The sequence below is a fragment of the Macaca mulatta genome, chromosome 9 (genome assembly GCF_049350105.2).
Source record: "Macaca mulatta isolate MMU2019108-1 chromosome 9, T2T-MMU8v2.0, whole genome shotgun sequence".
In the NCBI taxonomy this organism is placed as follows: Eukaryota; Metazoa; Chordata; class Mammalia; order Primates; family Cercopithecidae; genus Macaca; species Macaca mulatta.
Window position 1 is genome coordinate 62,077,424 of NC_133414.1, and position 18,164 is coordinate 62,095,587.

An 18,164-nucleotide genomic window follows, 5' to 3' on the forward strand; every position below is an offset into this window, starting at 1 on the left:
ATGAAATATGTCAGAGTTTATTTTCTGCTGATGGGCCACCCTAGTATATAATGAAACCTTGCCCATTCCAAACACAGTTCTTGTTATTGTTGCTCTTCCCTTCTACTTGCTCTTTAAGAATTCAAAAGTTGGAATTCCATGCTCTATCTTCCATATACATCCTATAACTTTCCTATTATTCCAGTTATCTTCTTGTATAATCAGTATATTTCCCTAGCTATATTCTTGTATGATATTTCAGAATTTTATCAAATATATTTTGCCAGCTTATTATTTCTCCCTCTAATATTACTATGTTACTACTACATTATGTGCAGGTTCAACATCTTATATTCATTTCCTCACTTAATCTTCATAACAACCCTATAAGGTATGTATGTATTCTTATGTCCATTTCAAAGACAAGGAGACAGAGGTATAGTGAAGTGAAATAACTTGCCTAAAGACAGACTGGAAGTAAGAGGGCCAGGATTCAAATCCTGGTCTATCTGAGTACAGTGATCATAACCACAAGTTTATACTGCTTCCCTTACTTTGCTTTCTTTCTTTTTTTTTAAATTTTATTACCTAGAGAAGGAGATAGCTGCTAGTTTCTTCATTAAACAGCTTCTTTTAAAGAAGAGAAAACTGGACGTTAAAGAAGGAAGATAGCTTTTCTTAGCAGTGGTAAGTAGGAGAATAAGGATTCAAACCACAGCTGTCTGAATATGAGACCAATACATTTTTATTACCCCAAGGATTCTTAATCAGAGGCTCAGAAGTTCCACAGAAGAACATCAGAGGTCCATGGAATGCTTTACAATTATAAGCAAAATTTTGTGCCTATCTACATAAGTCCAGTTTTCTGAAGAAATGATCTAAAGATTCTCAAAGAGGTCTTTGACTCCCTAAAAGGTGAAGAACCACCACTATACTGACTGCCTAAGAAAACAAAACATGAGACCCAATACTTCTTAAAATAAATGTGATTCACAATGCACAGTTCATTTCTTAAAATTCTATTTTCATTCTTACTAATGAAAAGAAACCAATTCTCTCCAACTGTTTAGAAAACATTTTGTAAAAGAACCATCTTAACCCTAATCTTTCCTAGTATGTTTTTATACTTTAAACACTAATATATTATTTCATTTAAAATGTGCCTTACATTCTTCAGGCTGAATAGATGAATAACTCCCAAGATTTAATAACTGACTGCTAAATGTTGATTGTAGTACTGTCTCGCCAACCCATTGGTCCTCATGAATAACAACATCTAGAGAGAGAAAAAACATTCTGATTATGCCATAAATTCCTTTACAATGTGGTTAACTTACCAATCACAGCAAAATATTACGCATGCCTCCCATATACTGGGAAACTAGAGATCAAATAGGTTAAATAACCTGCCTAAAGGCATGAAATGACAAAACAGCAAATCTGAAATCTCAATCTAGGTAAATTAACAAAATTGCTTCTTTATATTCAAACAATATCAGTACGGAAGACCACTGCTCTATATTAAAAAAGTTTAACAGTTTTTGTTTACATAAGGCAAATGTTATCATGTATATTTCTGACAAGTTAAAAATAATTTTCTTAGGACCAGAAGGCGAAGTAGTGGTTCCAAAGCAGTAGTGCCTAGAAGAGTAATAATATTCGGTACGGACTGGTCCCTTCTACTATAAATATATCTGAATATGATATGAGGCATTCTTAACACACTTGATTATTTTTCCCTAAATACCACAATAATCATCTTCCATGGAAGTTAAAAGTGAAAGACTTTGGAGGTAGGGAACATTTTCCAATTGGAAAGAGAGAGCTGTATATCTAAGACGGATAGAGTAGAATCATGTAGAACTAAACATATCAACAGGTAGAAACAATTGTAGGTAGAGCAAAACTTGTGAGCTGTAAAGAGAAAGAGGGGAAGGGAGCTATTTCTAAGGCAGGATCTAATCAGTATATAGTGTCAGAGGTATAAACATATATTAACAATAGCGAAATAATTTAGAGATAATGGGAAAGAAAACCAAGGATGTATAAATTCCAACTGATTACTTACAGATTTAGATTCCAGACCCTTTCCTCAGCTTCTGAACCTTTTATCCACAACAAACTAATGAAAATTCCCACCTGGATATTCTATTGGCTCCCCAAACTCAGCAATGTCCAAACCTGCTTTTCCTTTCACAGTGCCCAACTCATTTGTTGACACTATGCTGCTAATCAAGTAAACTAAAATCCCCACCTACCCCTCTGCTGCTTAAATGTGCCCATGCCCTGCCACTACTACTGTTTTACATCACACATTCCTTTCCCTCCCAACAGGTGCTTGTCCCCCTGCAACCCATTTCTTACAATGCTAATGAGTCATTTATTAGAGCATTAATGAGTTCAGACGAGTGATACGTCAGAGCATTAAAGAGTTCAGGTGACTTACTGAAAAACAGTGGCTCCCCACTGCCTAGCCAGGAAGAGCTAGTACAGCATTCAAGACTTTTCATGATCCAACATTCAGGATGCATGTTCTTCAGAAAAAAGGAACAGATGAGAAATTTCAAGGAGAGCGTTCTGAAAGCTAGGACTCTGAAGCCAATGTTGGATTAGTCACATGGTAATCACTAGCAGTGGATGGAGGAGATGGGTAGCCTGCCCTGGCCTCCTGGCTCCTTCCTGCCCTCTCACTGACATACCCCAGCTCCTAGTTCTTATTCTGTTTGCCCTTTAAACACTGTTGTTTCCCAGTGGTAAGTCCCCTGTCTTCATCTAATTCTAGTCAGTAGTCTCCCTTAGGTAATCCTTATTTTTGGCATCTCTTCATTCTATTGCTAGAAGTATAATAGCAAACTGTCTACTGTGTTGGTATTCAACAAGATCTGGAATACATCTGTTACTTAAAATTTTTCAGTTTGGGCCGGGTGTGGTGGCTCACACCTGTAATCCCAGAACTTTGGGAGGCCGAGGTGGGCGGATCACAAGGTCAGGAGTCTAAGACCAGCTCGGCCAACATGGTGAAACCCTGTCTCTACTAAAAATACAAAAATTAGTCAGGCGTGGTGGCGGGCTCCTGTAGTCCCACCTACTCGGGAGGCTGAGGTAGGAGAATCGTTTGAACCTGGGAGGCGGAGGTTGCACTGAGCCGAGATCACACCACTACACTCCAGCCTGGGCGACAGAGCAAGACTCCATCTCAAAAAAAAAAAAAGAATTCTTCTGTTTGGGGGTATACATCAATAGGTAGTATGAACTGTCCAAGCTACCCAAGTAAGTTCACTGCCTCATTAGGACAACAGAAAAGTGTAGTTTTTTTTTTCCGCAACGTTTCCATCTGTTCCACACAAAAGAAACTTATTCAGAAATCAGTGAACTAGATCGTCTTTTTCTTAAAAAGACAAAAAAAATCAGATTTTTTTTTAAAAGTTCATAGAAATCATTTAAATGTCTTATAATAGGAAAATGGTTAAGTAAATTGCATTAAAGCCACTAGAGAGAATGTACCTAGTTGTCAACAACTATAGAGATGTTAGGAAAAAATACAGAGATTGCAGATTGAGTTTACACCTATCTAGGAAAACGGAAAAGGTCCCCGAGAGGTCCCTGGTAACACTAATTGCCTCAGTAAAATGACCATGGTCCAGGGTTCAGCCTCTTTTACACTCTGGGAAACTTAATTTTGTTAACATTCCAAAACTAGATTTCGGCTCTGCAACATAAGCTTGTACTAAATCAATTAATGAAACAAATCAAAGAAAAAAAAATTTTTTTTTCATTTACAACAAGGGATTAATTGCCCAAAAAAACAGTATTTCAGCTTGTTCTCACGCTGTGGGCAGCTCTACAACTAGAAAGCCAAATCACAAGCAAAGAGGTATTCAGCAAGCACTGAATCAGAACAGAGGGAGTTAGGTGAATTGAATCTCCAATAATATGATCACATATAAATAATAATAGCTAACACTGCCAGTGGGATGTGGCTATGCTAAGCCTGTTCATTACAATCTTGTGTTTACCTCTTTATAAAAGATTGTACTTGACAATCCTACAGGAACACCAAGGTACACTAGCTAAGGTTCTCATTCCTCCTGTAAACTATTTGCTAGGACTATCTATATTGCTTTGAAGTTTTCTTTTTCTAAATACCTCCTCCGTATCACATTCTTTCTTTAGATATTTTATTAAGCTTAATCAACTTCTTCCTGCTCTAATACACCGTGTGTCAATTTTGAATCAACAAAGAACATGTAACACAATATTAGATACGTTCGGTGAAAACATATTCTGGCCAGGCACGGTGGCTCACACCTGTAATCCTAGCACTTTGGGAGGCCAAGGTGGGCAAATCACCTGAGGACAGGAGTTTGAAACCAGCCTGGCCAACATGGTGAAACCCCGTCTCTACTAAAGATACAAAAATTAGCCAGGCGTGGTGGCATGCACCTATAATCCCAGCTACTCAGGAGGCTGAAGCAGGAGAATCACCTGCACCCAGGAGGCAGAGGTTGCAGTGAGCCAAGATTGTGCCACTGCGCTCCAGCCTGGGCGACAGAGCAAGAGTCTGTCTCAAAAAATAAACAAAAAGAAATTAAATATTCTCTCTGGGTGCAGTGGCATGCGTACCTGTAGTCCTGGCCACTTGGGAGACTGAGGCAGGAGGCTCACTTGAGCCCAGGAGTTCAGAGTTGTAGCCGATTAGGTGTCTGCACTAAGCTTGCCATCAATATAGTGACTTCCTGGGAGTGGAGGACGACAGGTTTCCTAAGGAGGGGTGAACTGGTCCAGGTTGGAAACAAGGGAATGTTAAAAATACCATGGGCACGGTAGCTCACACCTGTAATCCTAGCACTTTGGGAGGCTGCAGCAGGAGGATCAATTGAGCCCAGGAGTTGGAGATCAGCCTGAGTAATACAGTGAGACCCTGTCCCTATTAAACAAACAAACCAAAAAAAAAATTAAAATAACGATTTAAAAATTCTCATGCTGATCAGTAATGGGATTGTGCCCGTGAGTAGCCACTGCACTTGGCAACATAGCAAGACCCTGTCTCTTAAAAATAAATTAATTAAAAATAAATTAAAAATTAAAAAAACAAAATGTTCTTTATGGTTACAACTATACAGTAAGAGTATGAATTCTAGAGTCTAGGAGAAACCATAGCTTTGCCACTTCCTAGATGTATGACATTGGGCAACTTACTTTACTTCTCTGGGCTTCAGCTTCCTCAACTGAAAAATGGGGATAAAAATCAGTACCTTCCTCATATACTTGTTGTAATGAGATATGCATGTAAAGTCTAAAACAGGGTCTCACAAAGTAAGCTCCCAATAAATATGAGCTTCTATGTGTGACATATACTCACATGCACACACATTTTAAGGAGAACAGAGAAAATAACTGGAAGGTAACACTCTAGAACTCTACTGGTCGTTATATGAAGTTGGTATAATACCAGTTTTCTCCTTTCCATATTTCCAAGTGTAATTAAGATAATTTTAATAATAAAGCAATAGAAATCGATAACTGTTCCCTCAGTAAGAACATAATGTGCACAGCATTATTAGACATTAGGTAAAGAAGCAGAGGCTGGGCGCGGTGGCTCACGCCTGTAATCCCAGGACTTTGGGAGGCCGAGGCGGGTGGATCACAAGCTCAGGAGATGGAGACCATCCTGGCTAACACGGTGAAACACCCTCTCTACTAAAAAACACAAAACATTAACCAGGTGTGGTGGTGGGCACCTGTAGTCCCAGCTACTTGGGAGGCTGAGGCAGGAGAATGACATGAACCTGGGAGGCAGAGCTTGCAGTGAGCCGAGATCGTGCCACTGCACTCCAGCCTGGGTGACAGAGCGAGACTCTGTCTAAAAAAAAAAAAAAAAAAAACAAGTGGAAAGGTCCAACTCTGTTGCTGGGGCTGGAGTGCAGTGGCCCAATTAAAGCTCACTGCAGCCTCAACCTCCTGGGCTCAAGCAATCCTCCCACGTCAGCCTCCTGAGTAGTTGGGACTACAGGCACATACAACTTATTTTATTTTTTGTAGAGACAGGGTCTCACTAGGTTGCCAAGGCTGGTCTCAAATTCCTGGCCTCAAGCAATCTTCCTGCCTCAGCCTCCCAAAGTGCTAGGACTACAAGTGTGACCCACTGCACCTGATTAGGGGATGCTTATTAAAGGAGGGGATAAGTGGGGCAGAGCTCAGAAGGACAGAACAGAGACCCAGAAGTGGCAATGGGCAGGAGAGTGGACAGTGGAAAGGAGAACAATGCAGATGCGATAAAGGGATCAATTATGCTGAGCTCAGAAGAGGCAAATGACTACAGAGTCTTCAAAGACTAAGTGGGAGAAAAGCAAAAACAAAACTTAGCTTTATAAAATAAGCTACCACTATACCATAATGACCTCACCTGTGAGTAAAATTATATCTCCAAGAAACACTGTAAATGCCCAAAATGCTGCAGTCCTCCACAGAAAAACTTTCTTCTTAGTTTCTGATTGATCAATTACTGTAACTGTTGCTAAAGGCACTTTAGAGCCAGAATTTGGTCCGAATTTTATGTTTATTTCCTTCACATGGCATGGAGATAGCACCATGACTAAACAATTATACTTCTGGCTTTTAGAATCACAGTTTTTTATTAATGACGTTTTTTTAATACCCTTAAATTCAGACACATTCCTCTGATCCACTTCTACAGCAGAATCTCCTTCATTAGAAATCAACTTCATTTTCTTAGCTACTTGAAGGACTCGAGACACAGCTTCAGACTGGCCCACCTTATCTTCAGAGGTGCAGCTTCTTTTAATAGCACTTTTGTGAAAGGTATTTAGCTGGGAACACAGTATTCCTGAGCTACATAACTCAATACGTATCTCATTTGGTGGCAGTTCATCTTCAGAACTGAAAAGTTCTTGAGATTCTGTATTTTCTTCAAGACCTTTATCAGAGTTTATGTGAATGTGGCTATTTTCTGTTTTAGGACAAACAGGACTAAAAAGTTCAAGAGAATATGCTTGGTTTTGTCCACTTTCATATGCATCTGTAAAATCATCAAGCTGAATCGAATTCTCTTCAGGTATTCTTATCTCCCCGTAACTTGCCTTTGGTTCAGTCTCCATGTTTGCATTCCCTTTATTTATAGGACTCTGCCCTTTATCTTTCTTTTGAGCTAAAAAAGCAACCTGGCTGGAGGTAATTATACTGAGAAATTCAGTATCAGTTGATATTTTAAGGTCTGAGACCTTCCTAACTGCTCCTTCAGACCTTGGCTTATATACTGCGTTCGAGGAAAATAATCCCAAACACTGGTTTTGTATTTCATGATATTCTGCCGGCACACACTCTCTTTGTACCACTTCAGGCCCTATATTAATTTGTTCAGTACTACAAACCAAATCCAACATAGCTGCACACTTATGGCTTAACTGACACAAATCTGTGTTAAAGTTCTGACCACATATGTCTGACTGATGTTTAGGCTGTTCATCTATAATTTTATTTTCACGGAGAAGCTTTTGATACTTTTCTTCTTCAGTTAAATGCGGAACTGCGCTTTTAAATCCACATATTTGCATATTAGAGCTAGTTACATCACTCAGTCTAGAGGAGTGAATCTTCTGGGATTCTATATTCTGTGTTTCAGAAACAGAATGTACAAAGTCATCTTTCACATGAACATGTCTATTCATACAGTTTGTTAAGAAATGACCACTAAGAAGATCTGGAGAACCAATAGATTCTGGGACTTCACAGTTTTCAAGATTGTTGCGCGGTTTTTCATCCTTCAGATATAAAGAATGTTGACTGCATAAAAGCTGAATTTTTTTCCAGGGGTCAGCAACGGACATTAAAGAAACTGTGTCTTGTGATACTGTCATTTTCAGTGGAGCAACTGGAGCACCCCAAAAAATGTGGACTTGAGATCCTCCACTCATGATTTCTGATAAAAATGAAATATCCAAAATTAATATATTGCCAGCATATTTTTGCATATGGATATTAACTTAATAATGTACCAAAAGAAAATATAATAACCGAGTCAAAAACATAATTAACATAGGTGATTTTTTGACATGCCATTTAATTATATAAAATTCATAAATACACAAGAAATTATGAAGAGAAATCAAAATATTCACAAAACTTTTTCACTTAAAGACTCTCTTTAGGCCGGGTGCAGTGGCTCATGCCTGTAATCCCAGCTTTGGGAGGCCGAGGTGGGTGGATCACAAGGTCAGGAGATCGAGATGATCCTGGCTAACAGCATGAAACCCTGTCTCTACTAAAAATACAAAAAATTAGCTGGGCGTGGTGGCTCATGCCTGTAGTCCCCCACTTGAAGGCCGAGGCAGAAGAATCGCTTGAACCCAGGAGGCAGAGGTTGCAGTGAGCTGAGATTGTGCCACCGCTGCACTCTAGCCTGGGCAACAGAGCAAGACTCCACCTTGGAAAGAAAAAAAAAGATTCTCTTTAAGGGAAATAAAGCTAAGTACGCTCACATCAAACAGGTAAATAGGTTTTTAGTATGTTTATTTCATTTGAGAGGGAGTCTTGCTCTGTTGCCCAGGCTGGAGTGCAGTGTTGCCATCTAGGCTCACTGCAACCTCCGCCTCCTGGGTTCAACCAGTTCTCCTGCTTCAGCCTCCTGATTAGCTGGGATTACAGTCTGCGCCACCATGCCTGGCTAATTTTTGTACTTTGAGTAGATACGGGGTTTTACCATGTCGTCCAGGTTGGTCTCAAACTCCTGACCTCAAGTGATCCGCCCTCCTCCACCTCTCAAAGTGCCGGGATTAGAGGTGTGAGCCACCATGCCTGGCCTGTTTATTTCTTATGTTGTAAAAACTTGCCCCATTTAAATAACAAGTTAGTAAAAAACGGGAAAAGAGGCATTTGTTTAACTATATTACAGTCACCTTTAAATTACTCATTTTTGGGCAGAGCACAGTGGTTCACGCCTGTCATTGTAGCACTTTGGGAGGCTGAGGGGGTGGATCACTTGAGGTCAGAAGTTCAAGACCAGGCAGGCCAAGATGCTGAAACCCTCTCTCTACTAAAAATACAAAAATTGGCCAGGTGTGATGGCCCATGCCTATAGCCTCAGCTACTCGGGAGTCTGAGGCAAGAGAATCGCTTGAACCCAGGAGGAGGAAGTTGCAGTGAGCCAAGATCTTGCCACTGCACTCCAGCCTGCGTGACAAAGCGAGACTCCATTTAAAAAAAAAAAAAAAATTACTCATTTTTGGCCAGCCATGGTGACTCACCCCTGTAATCCCAGCACTTTGGGAGGCTGAGGTGGGAGGATCGCTTGAGACCAGGAGTTCGAGGCCAGCCTGGACAACATAATAAGACCCCCATCTCTACAAAAAAATTTAAAAACTAAAAAATTTCTTAAAATTAGCTGGACATAGTGGTGAAATGCCTATAGTCCCAGTTACTAGGGAGGCTGAGGTAGGAGGATTACTTGAGCCTGAGAGTCAGATATTGCAGTGAGCCATGATCACACCACTGCACTTCAGTCTGAGTGACAGAGTGAGACCCTCTCTTTAATTAATTAATTAATTAATTTAGAGACAGAGTTTTGTTCTTGTTGCCCAGTCTGGAGTGTAATGAAGCTATGTCTGCTCACTGCAACCTCCCGCCTCCCAGGTTCAAGCGATTTTCCTGTCTCAGCCTACCGAGTAGCTGGGATTATAGCCGCCCACCACCAAGCCCAGCTAATTTTAGTTTTTTTAGTAAAGATGGGAGTGTCACCATTTTTGGCCAGGCTGGTCTCGAACTCCTGACCTCAAGTGATCCACTCGCCTCGGCCTCCCAAAGTGTTGGGATTACGGGCGTGAGCCACCGTGCCTGATGAGACCCTCTCTTTAAAAAAATGATTAAGAATCACTATTATTGCTGTAACTACATATTCCAACCTCATTTAATCCTCACAGAAAGAATAACCTTCATAAGGAATAACTGGTATATTAGCTGTTCTACTGCATGTCATTATTAGATATACCATTAGGGGCCCTAAATAGCACAGCAAAAGCCTTCAAGTTCAAAATACATTAATGTATCAAACCCAAGTGGAAGGAGAAATATATTATCTTGAAATGTTGGTTGGGGCCAGGCGTGGTGGCTCACGCCTGTAATCCCAGCACTTTGGGAGGCTGAAGTGGGCGGATCACCTAAGGTCAGGAGTTCAAGACCAGCCTGGCTAACATGTGAAACCTCATCTCTACTAAAAATACAAAAATTACCAGGGTGTGATGGCACGAGCCTGTAGTCTCAGCTACTAGGGAGGCTGAGGCAGGAGAATCGCTTGAACCCGGGAGGCTGCAGTGAGCCAAGATCGTGCCACTGCACTCCAGCACTCTAGCCTGGGTGACAGAGTGAGACTCTGCCTCAAAAAAAAAAAAAAAAAAAAAAGGTGGTGGGGATAGATATATGCAAATCAAATGCATAATATTACCATGATAATGAACTCTCCTCCATCAGATCTTTGGCTTTCTTCTCCAATGGTTTCTTCCCTTTAGCTTCATTTTATTTTATTTTTATTTTATATTTTATTTTATTATTTTATTTTATATTTTTTGAGTCAGGGTCTCGCTCTGTCACCCAGGCTGGAGTGCAATGGTGCAATCATGGCTCACTGCAGCCTCAAGCTCCTGGGCTCAAGCTATCTATCATCCAGCCACAGCATCCCAAATAGCTGTGACTACAGGCACATACTGTCACGCTCAGCTACAAACTTCTAAAAATAAAACCAAAACCCCCCCACAAACTTGTTTGTTGTTTCTTACATCTCATTTCTCCTTTAATCTTCTACTACTTCTCTCCAACCATTTTGCTATAGAAATTTTCACGATGGAAACCAATGACCTTCTAAAAGCCAAATCCAAATGTCAGTTTTCAATACTTTTACTGCCATTAGAAACTGTTTATCAATCCCTCTTGCCTGAAACATTCTGCTTTTTTGACTCTGTGAGACCACCATATTGGAATTCTTTTGTACTTAAGACAGATATGTATCGGATTATTCCTTCAATCACTCACGTAACAAACACACAACACTACGTGCTGGGCATTATGCTAGGCCCTGGGAATTCAAAACAATAATAGAGAGCTTTAAGGAGCTTAATTTCTGATAGGAAAAACAAACTGACAATTATAAAAAGTGATAGGAGGCCAGGAGCCTTGGCTCATGCCTGTAATCTCAGGACTTTGGGAGGCTGAAGCAGGTGGATCACCTGAGGTCAGGAGTTCAAGACCAGCTTAGGCAATATGGTAAAACTCTGTCTCTACTAAAAATACAAAAATTAGCCAGGTGTGGTGGCACATGCCTGTAATCCCAGCTACTCAGGAGGCTGAGGCACAAGAATCGCTTGAACCCGGAGGTAGAAGTTGCAGTGAGCTGAGATCACACCACTGCACTCCAGCCTGGGTAACTCTGTCTCAAAAAATAAAAGAAACAAACAAAAAAGTGATAGGAGCTACTATAGGATTAAAAGGAAGGGACAGCATCTCTAAGAGAGAAGCCTGGGACAATTCAACCAATGTGGAACTGCCCATTATTTGCATTTTTCGTAGGCTCTTAGGATTACAGTTAATCACAAAATTTTGGAACTGAATTTTATTAATGTTCAGAAAAAAAGTCATATAATAAAGCCCCCGAGTCATTCCCCACCCCAAAATAGGGCCCAGGAAAGCTGCTCTAATTGCCTTACCCAAGGGACAGGCCCTATTATTGGTAATCTTCAAAATGTTTAAAAGGCGTATATGACATTTACTGCTTCTGTGTCCTCACTTAATATTTTCTCCTGACTTTCATTTCCTATCTCTGATAAGACAATAATGAAGTCCAAATTGCCAAATAAGAACTCACAGTGCTTCACCACTGCAGTTGTAAAACTCTCTCCTTAGTTTCTAGAACATTACTCTTTCCTAAGCAGTTCTTCTACCTCTCCAATTTTTCTCTCTTCCTCCTTGGGCCACCTCTTTCCATTCCACACACTTCTAGAGAATTTCATCCTATTCCATTCATATAACTACCATATATCCAACTGTGCTTTACAAATCTATACTGAGCCAATCTCTCTCCCAAACTTCAGACTTATATTTCTAGCATTACTATATTTGACAGGATCACAGTAGAATCAAAGGCAAGATTCAAAGCCCTACTTGCCTTCTAGGCAGGGGAAGATAGTAGAGCATAAAGGGGTGACACGAGGCAGTCCTGAGGGTTCACAGGATCTCCCAGGGCAAGAAATATCTGAGATGAATGCGAGTTCCATAAAGCACAAGGTTTTTTTTGTTTTGTTTTGTTTTGTTTTTTGAGATGGAGTCTCGCTCTTGTTGCCCAGGCTGGAGTGCAATGGCACGATCTCAGCTCACCACAACTTCTGCCTCCTGGGTTCAAGCGATTCTCCTGCCTCAGCCTCCCAAGTAGCTGAGATTATAGGTATGCACCACCATGCCCAGCTAATTTTGTATTTTTAGTAGAGACGGGGTTTCTCCATGTAAGTCAGGCTGGTCTTGAACTCCCAACCTCAGGTGATCCGCCCACCTCGGCCTCCCAAAGTGCTGGGATTAGAGGCAAGAGCCACTGTGCCTGGCAGTACAAGGTTATGATATATAACTGTTATTTCAGTGTGCCTTTACTTATTTGTCTAAATCAGGGGTGTCTAATCTTTTGGCTTCCCTGGACCACAGTGGAGGAAGAAGAATTGTCTCGGGCCACATATAAAATACAGTTAACACTAATGACAGCTAATGAGCTAAAAAAAAAAAAAAAAAAAAAAAAATTGCAGGCTGGGCACAGTGGTTCACGCTTGTAATCCCAGCACTTTGGGAGGCCAAGGTAGGCAGATCACTCGAGGTCAGGAGTTTGAAACCAGCCTGGTCAACATGGTAAAACCCCATCTCTACTAAAAATACAAAAATTAGCTAGGAGTGGTGGCGCTCACCTGTAATCCCAGCTACTCCAGAGGCTGAGGCAAGAGAATCGCTTGAACCCAGGAGTTGGAGGTTGCAGTGAGCCAAGATTGGGCCACTGTACTCCAGCCTGGACAACAGAGAGAGACTCTGTCTCAAAAATATCTCAAAAAAACTCATAATGTTTTAAGAAAGTTTACAAACTCATGTTGGGTTGCATTTAAAGCCGTCCTGGACCGCATGCAGCCCCGCGGGCTGTGGGTTGAACAAGCTTGGTCTAAACAAATACCCTTGTAAGTGTGGAACTGTTACTCTACCTTCCCCACCCCCTCAAAAAAAAACTTGACTAGAAAGTGGCCCTATTAATTCAAAAAATAGTGAATTTTTTAAAAGTGTTTATAACAAAGGCTACTGCTACTAAATACTCCAATTTATAGGAGTTGTGAGTATGTGAGTAGGAGGATGAAGACTGGTAAGGACAGGGGAAAACAAAATATTTATGACAGCCAAATTATACAGACAGAAAAGTTATGGACAACTGATTAATTTCAATGATTCTAGGATATGTTTTAGGTGTACTCAGAGGGTTAAAGCTCATTAAGATATCAGAGGAAACTTGCAAGTACATATCCATTACTACAGTTAATAATTACACAATTTCTCAATCTGCAGAAGGCCGCTTCAGTCAGAAAGACCAATACAACCATAATCCTTTATCTTTAGAGTGGTCAGAGTCTGATGAATGGGTCAAAGATTTCTAAAACAGGATGAACTGTATCAGCAGGTTTTGTCTTTGCAGAACACTGCAACTAAAAAAAATGCTTATTACAAAACGTGTATCATTAAGAGAGTGCTTTTTCCCTCTTATTACCAGGGAGGGAAAAAACTCCCTGCAGTAATGCCTTTTCATGTCTATTTTACCAAAAACACCAAGAAATCATAAAGTTGCTCAATAGCATCAAATGACAAAGAAGTCACATGGGATTGTAATTAAAAGCAAGGGATTTGGAACAAGAGAGATGTGGGTCCAAATTCCTACTCTGCAACTTACTCAAACTTGAAATTATTGAAGTTAAGTGATAGCTACATGGGGTTCATTATACTATTCTTTGCTGGTGGTTAAAAAAAAAAAATCATCCTTTTATTCTTTGACCTGATTGAACCAAATTCAATTTGCTATCATAGTTCATTTGTCTTAACAACACAGTACTAATAACCCATGTACTGTGTATATTCATGCTGAACTCTTTTAAGAATTACTAAATGCTGGGAGGCCGAGGCGGGCAGATCAGGAGGTCAGGAGATCGAGACCATCCTGGCTAACACGGTGAAACCGCGTCTCTACAAAAAAACCCACAAAAAATTAGACAGGCATGGTGGCAGGCACCTGTAGTCCCAGTTACTCGGAAGGCTGAGGCAGGAAAATGGTGTGAACCCAGGAGGCGGAGCTTGCAGTAAGCCGAGATAGCACCACTGCACTCCAGCCTGGGCGACAGAGCGAGACTCCGTCTCAAAAAAATAAATAAATAAATACAAAAGAATTACTAAATGCTAGTATCTAAATTTACTATTTAAAATAATAGAAAATGTCCACATTTTATGTGACTTATGAAAGGATATAAGATGATTTTTTTTCCTCAGAAATAAAAGCAATTGAAGTTTAAAGCTATTGCTCATTTAGTATCTAAAGTAATAACCACTAAAGCCAACCTGTGAGCAGACAACTGACTTCTTGACTCTCTTTGTATAACCTTTCATTTCCTTTGCAATTGTCTTTGGCATTCAAGTGAGACATCTGTAATCACATTCTCATCAACACCTGAGATGCCTTAGGCCAGTGCAGGTGAGCCTCTCTTATTCTGGCTTGTAATACAACGGGAATTCTCCCTTTCACTCTCGTTTCGGGGGCATTTGCCTTCTCCCAATAAAGTCCAAGCACTCAAACAGAAAGTGAACTTTAGCTGGTTTTCTGGCCTTAGGAATACGGTGAGGCCAGGCGCAGTGGCTCACGCCTGTAATCCCAGCACTTTGGGAGGCCAAGGCGGGCGGATCACGAGGTCAGGAGTTCGAGACCATCCTGGCTTACATGGTGAAACTCCATCTCTACTAAAAACACAAAAAATGTGCCAGGCATGGTGGCACGGGCCTGTAGTCCCAGCTACTTAGGAGGCTGAGGCAGAAGAATCGCATGAACCCAGGAGGCGGAGTTTGCAGTGAGCCAAGATCGTGTCACTGTACTCCAGCCTGGGTGACAGAGCGAGACTCCGTCACCTAAAAAAAAAAAAGAACAAGGTGAACATGCCTTCTTATTTGTCCAGAACAGTCCTAGTTTAGGCATGCTTTTCTGGTGTCCTGTTTAGTCAGTATCTCTTTTCCTTCTCAAAGGGTTGGAGATAGACTATATGGTATTCCTAGTTAAGAACCACAAAAACTCATGAATAAATATTCTATTAATGAAGAATGTGCCTTCTAATACATTTTATCTAAAATATTATAACAGGACTAACAGGTAAAGGGAAACATTGTTCAGTTTTCCTGTTAAAATATTTAAATAACAATGAAATACTAATTGAAATAAGGTTGAATTTTGTCTAAAAATTATGATAGGCATTTGAGACTCTCAAGACTGAGGAAAGACTCAAATGAGGTAAGACAGAGAATGCATGTTTGGCAACTAAGGGGGAAAAAAAGAGGATCATGGCTGCCAGGTCTGTATAATGAAGCTATGAGACAATGGGGTAAGAGTGTTTTGGATCCAGCATTACTAGAGAATGTCTCAGCCCAGATATCTTTTGTCCAATGTCACGCCTAAGGTCGAAGAAGAAATCCTCAAATTCATAAAATATCACACTTCACCTCCCCACCCCCACCATGCAACATCAAAAGGCCAGAATTTGGCCTCGCACAGTGGCTCAAGCTTGTAATTACAGTACTTTACTTTGGGAGGCTGAGGCAGATGGGAGGCTTCAGCTCAGTAGTTCAAGACCAGCCTAGGCAACATGGTGAGACCACGTTGCTACAAAAAAATAAGAAAATAAAAAATTGCTGGGTAGGATGGCACGTGCCCATAGTCTCAGCTACTCAGGAGGTTGAAGTGAAAGGATCACCTGAGCCCGGGAGGTCAAGGCTACAGTGAGCCGTGATTGTGCCACTGCACTCCAGCCTGGATGACAGAGTGAGACACTGTCTCAAAAAAAAAAAATAGTAAAAATAAAAAGGACTGAACTTTAAAACAAGTAATCATGCCTGCCAACCCCTGTGCTTGCTTTCATCTCCACCCACCTCCCACGAAAGATGAAAAACAAAACAAACACAATCAGGGAAAATAAAAAAAAAAAAAAGCTTTGCTACTTACGCCCTGACATTCCTTTGTGAAAAGTCATACTCAGCAAATAACAACTCCGCTATCCCAGTTTCCCAGGCCAAAAACCTTGGCATCATCACTGATATCTTTTTTTTTCCCCGTGCTCTACTTTCAATTGCTCATCAAATCCTTTTGGTCCTACCTTTAACATTCATTCAGGGTTTGACCACTTTTCTCCACCTCCACCGGCTACTGCTTGGCTCAAATCACCATCCTTCTTCCACCACCATCCCCCTAGAACACCGAGTTTACAAAAGGAACTTGCCCCAGGTCAGGAAGACTGCAGGTAGTGGAGGGAGGACTGGAATGCGGGAAATCAAACAGCAGAACATAAGTTCTTAACTACCACACTGACTCTCTGGTTTTTTGCCTTTGCACAATGTGGAGCTAGAATCCAAGTTAGAACACTGCCATTGAGTCATATGACATATGCTCCCAAAGCACTGACTTATCTAAAGAGGGATGAAAAGAATAAAACTTCAGCGTAAAGGAGCTTCCTTATCAAAGAATTTCCATGAGAAAGTTCATTATAAGTTAATGATGGGGTAAATAACTGGTTTTTAAGAAGACTTCTCTCCTTTTAAAAATTTATTTTTATTTATTTATTTTTTGAGACAGAGTCTCACTCTGTCGCCCAGGCTGGAGGGCAATGGCATAATCTTGGCTCACTGCAACCTCCGCCTCCCGGGTTCAAGCGATTCTCCTGCCTCAGCCTCTCAAGTAGCTGGGACTAGAGGCGCACGCCACCACGCCCGCTAATTTTCGTATTTTTAGTAGAGACGGGGTTTCACCATGTTGGCCAGGCTGGTCTCGATCTCCTAAACTCGTGATCTGCCCGCCTTGGCCCTCCCAAAGTACACGCCACCACGCCCGGCCCAAAGATTTATTTTTTATTCAGCTGGTAAGTACAAGATAATTTTTTTAAAATTCATGTTTTAAACTGACATATTGTAATTGTACATATTTAGGGGGTACATTTTATTATTATTTTTTTTTGAGATGGAGTCTTGCTCTGTTGCCCAGACTGGAGTGCGATGGCACAACCTCAGCTCACCACAACCTCTGCCTCCTGGGTTCAAGCAATTCTCCCACCTCAGCCTCCCAAGTAGCTGGGATTACAGGCATGCACCACCACACCCAGCTAATTTTTGTATTTTTAGTAGAGATGGAGTTTCGCCATGTTGGCCAGGCTGGTCTTGAACTCCTGACCTCAGGTGATCCGCCCACCTCAGACTCCCAAAGTGCTGGGATTACAGGTGTGAGCCACCGTGCCTGGTCACAATTCGATGTTTTGATACATATCCATGTTGCATAATGATCCAATCAGAGCAGTTAGTGTATCCATCACCTCCTGCATTTCTCATTTGTGGAAGAACATTCAAAAGCCCCTCTTCCACCTATCTTGTAATAATATTTTACTCTTAACAGTACTCACCCCACTGTGCAACAGAACACCAGAACTGGCCAGGTGCGGTGGCTCACACCTGTAATCCCAACGCTTTGGGCGGCCGAGGCAGATGAATCACCTGAGGTTAGGAGTTCGAGACCAGCCTGGCCAACATGGTAAAACCCCATCTCTACTAAAAATACAAAAATTAGCTGGGTGTGGTGGCACATGCCTATAATCCCAGCTACTTGGGAGGCTGAGGGAAAATAATCACCTTGAACCCCAGGAGGTGGAGGCTGCAGTGAACCAAGACTACGCCGTTGCACTCCAGCGTGGGCAACAAGGGTGAAACTCCATCCCAAAAAAAAAAAAAAAAAAACACCAGAATTTATTTCTTCTAATTGCAACATTGGTTTATTTGTTTTTTATTATTGAGAAAGGATCTTGCTCTGTCTCCCATGCTGGAGTGTGGTGGCACAAACACAGTTCACTGCAGCCTCAACCTCCCAAACTCAA

The 18,164-nt window shown here is 41.1% G+C and overlaps 1 protein-coding gene across 18 annotated transcripts in view; it reads right to left on the minus strand.

The window, feature by feature from the left end:
- SHLD2 (shieldin complex subunit 2) overlaps window positions 1-18,164 on the minus strand; it is an 88,609-nt gene that overhangs the window by 32,081 nt on the left and 38,364 nt on the right. For 13 of the 18 annotated variants that reach the window (XR_013398046.1, XR_013398045.1, XM_028826365.2 and 10 more), the window contains 2 exons: window positions 6,386-7,918; window positions 1,148-1,255 (listed from right to left, as the gene is read on the minus strand). Coding sequence is in view for 13 of the 18 variants with exons in the window: in XM_077946403.1 (XP_077802529.1) it covers window positions 1,148-1,255; window positions 6,386-7,918 (1,641 nt within the window). In the remaining 5 variants the exon portion in view is untranslated. Of the gene's footprint in view, window positions 1-1,147; window positions 1,256-2,425; window positions 2,570-4,602; window positions 4,756-6,385; window positions 7,919-18,164 lie in introns of those variants that run through there. The other 5 variants (XM_077946405.1, XM_028826369.2, XM_077946406.1 and 2 more) reach the window with 3 other exon arrangements.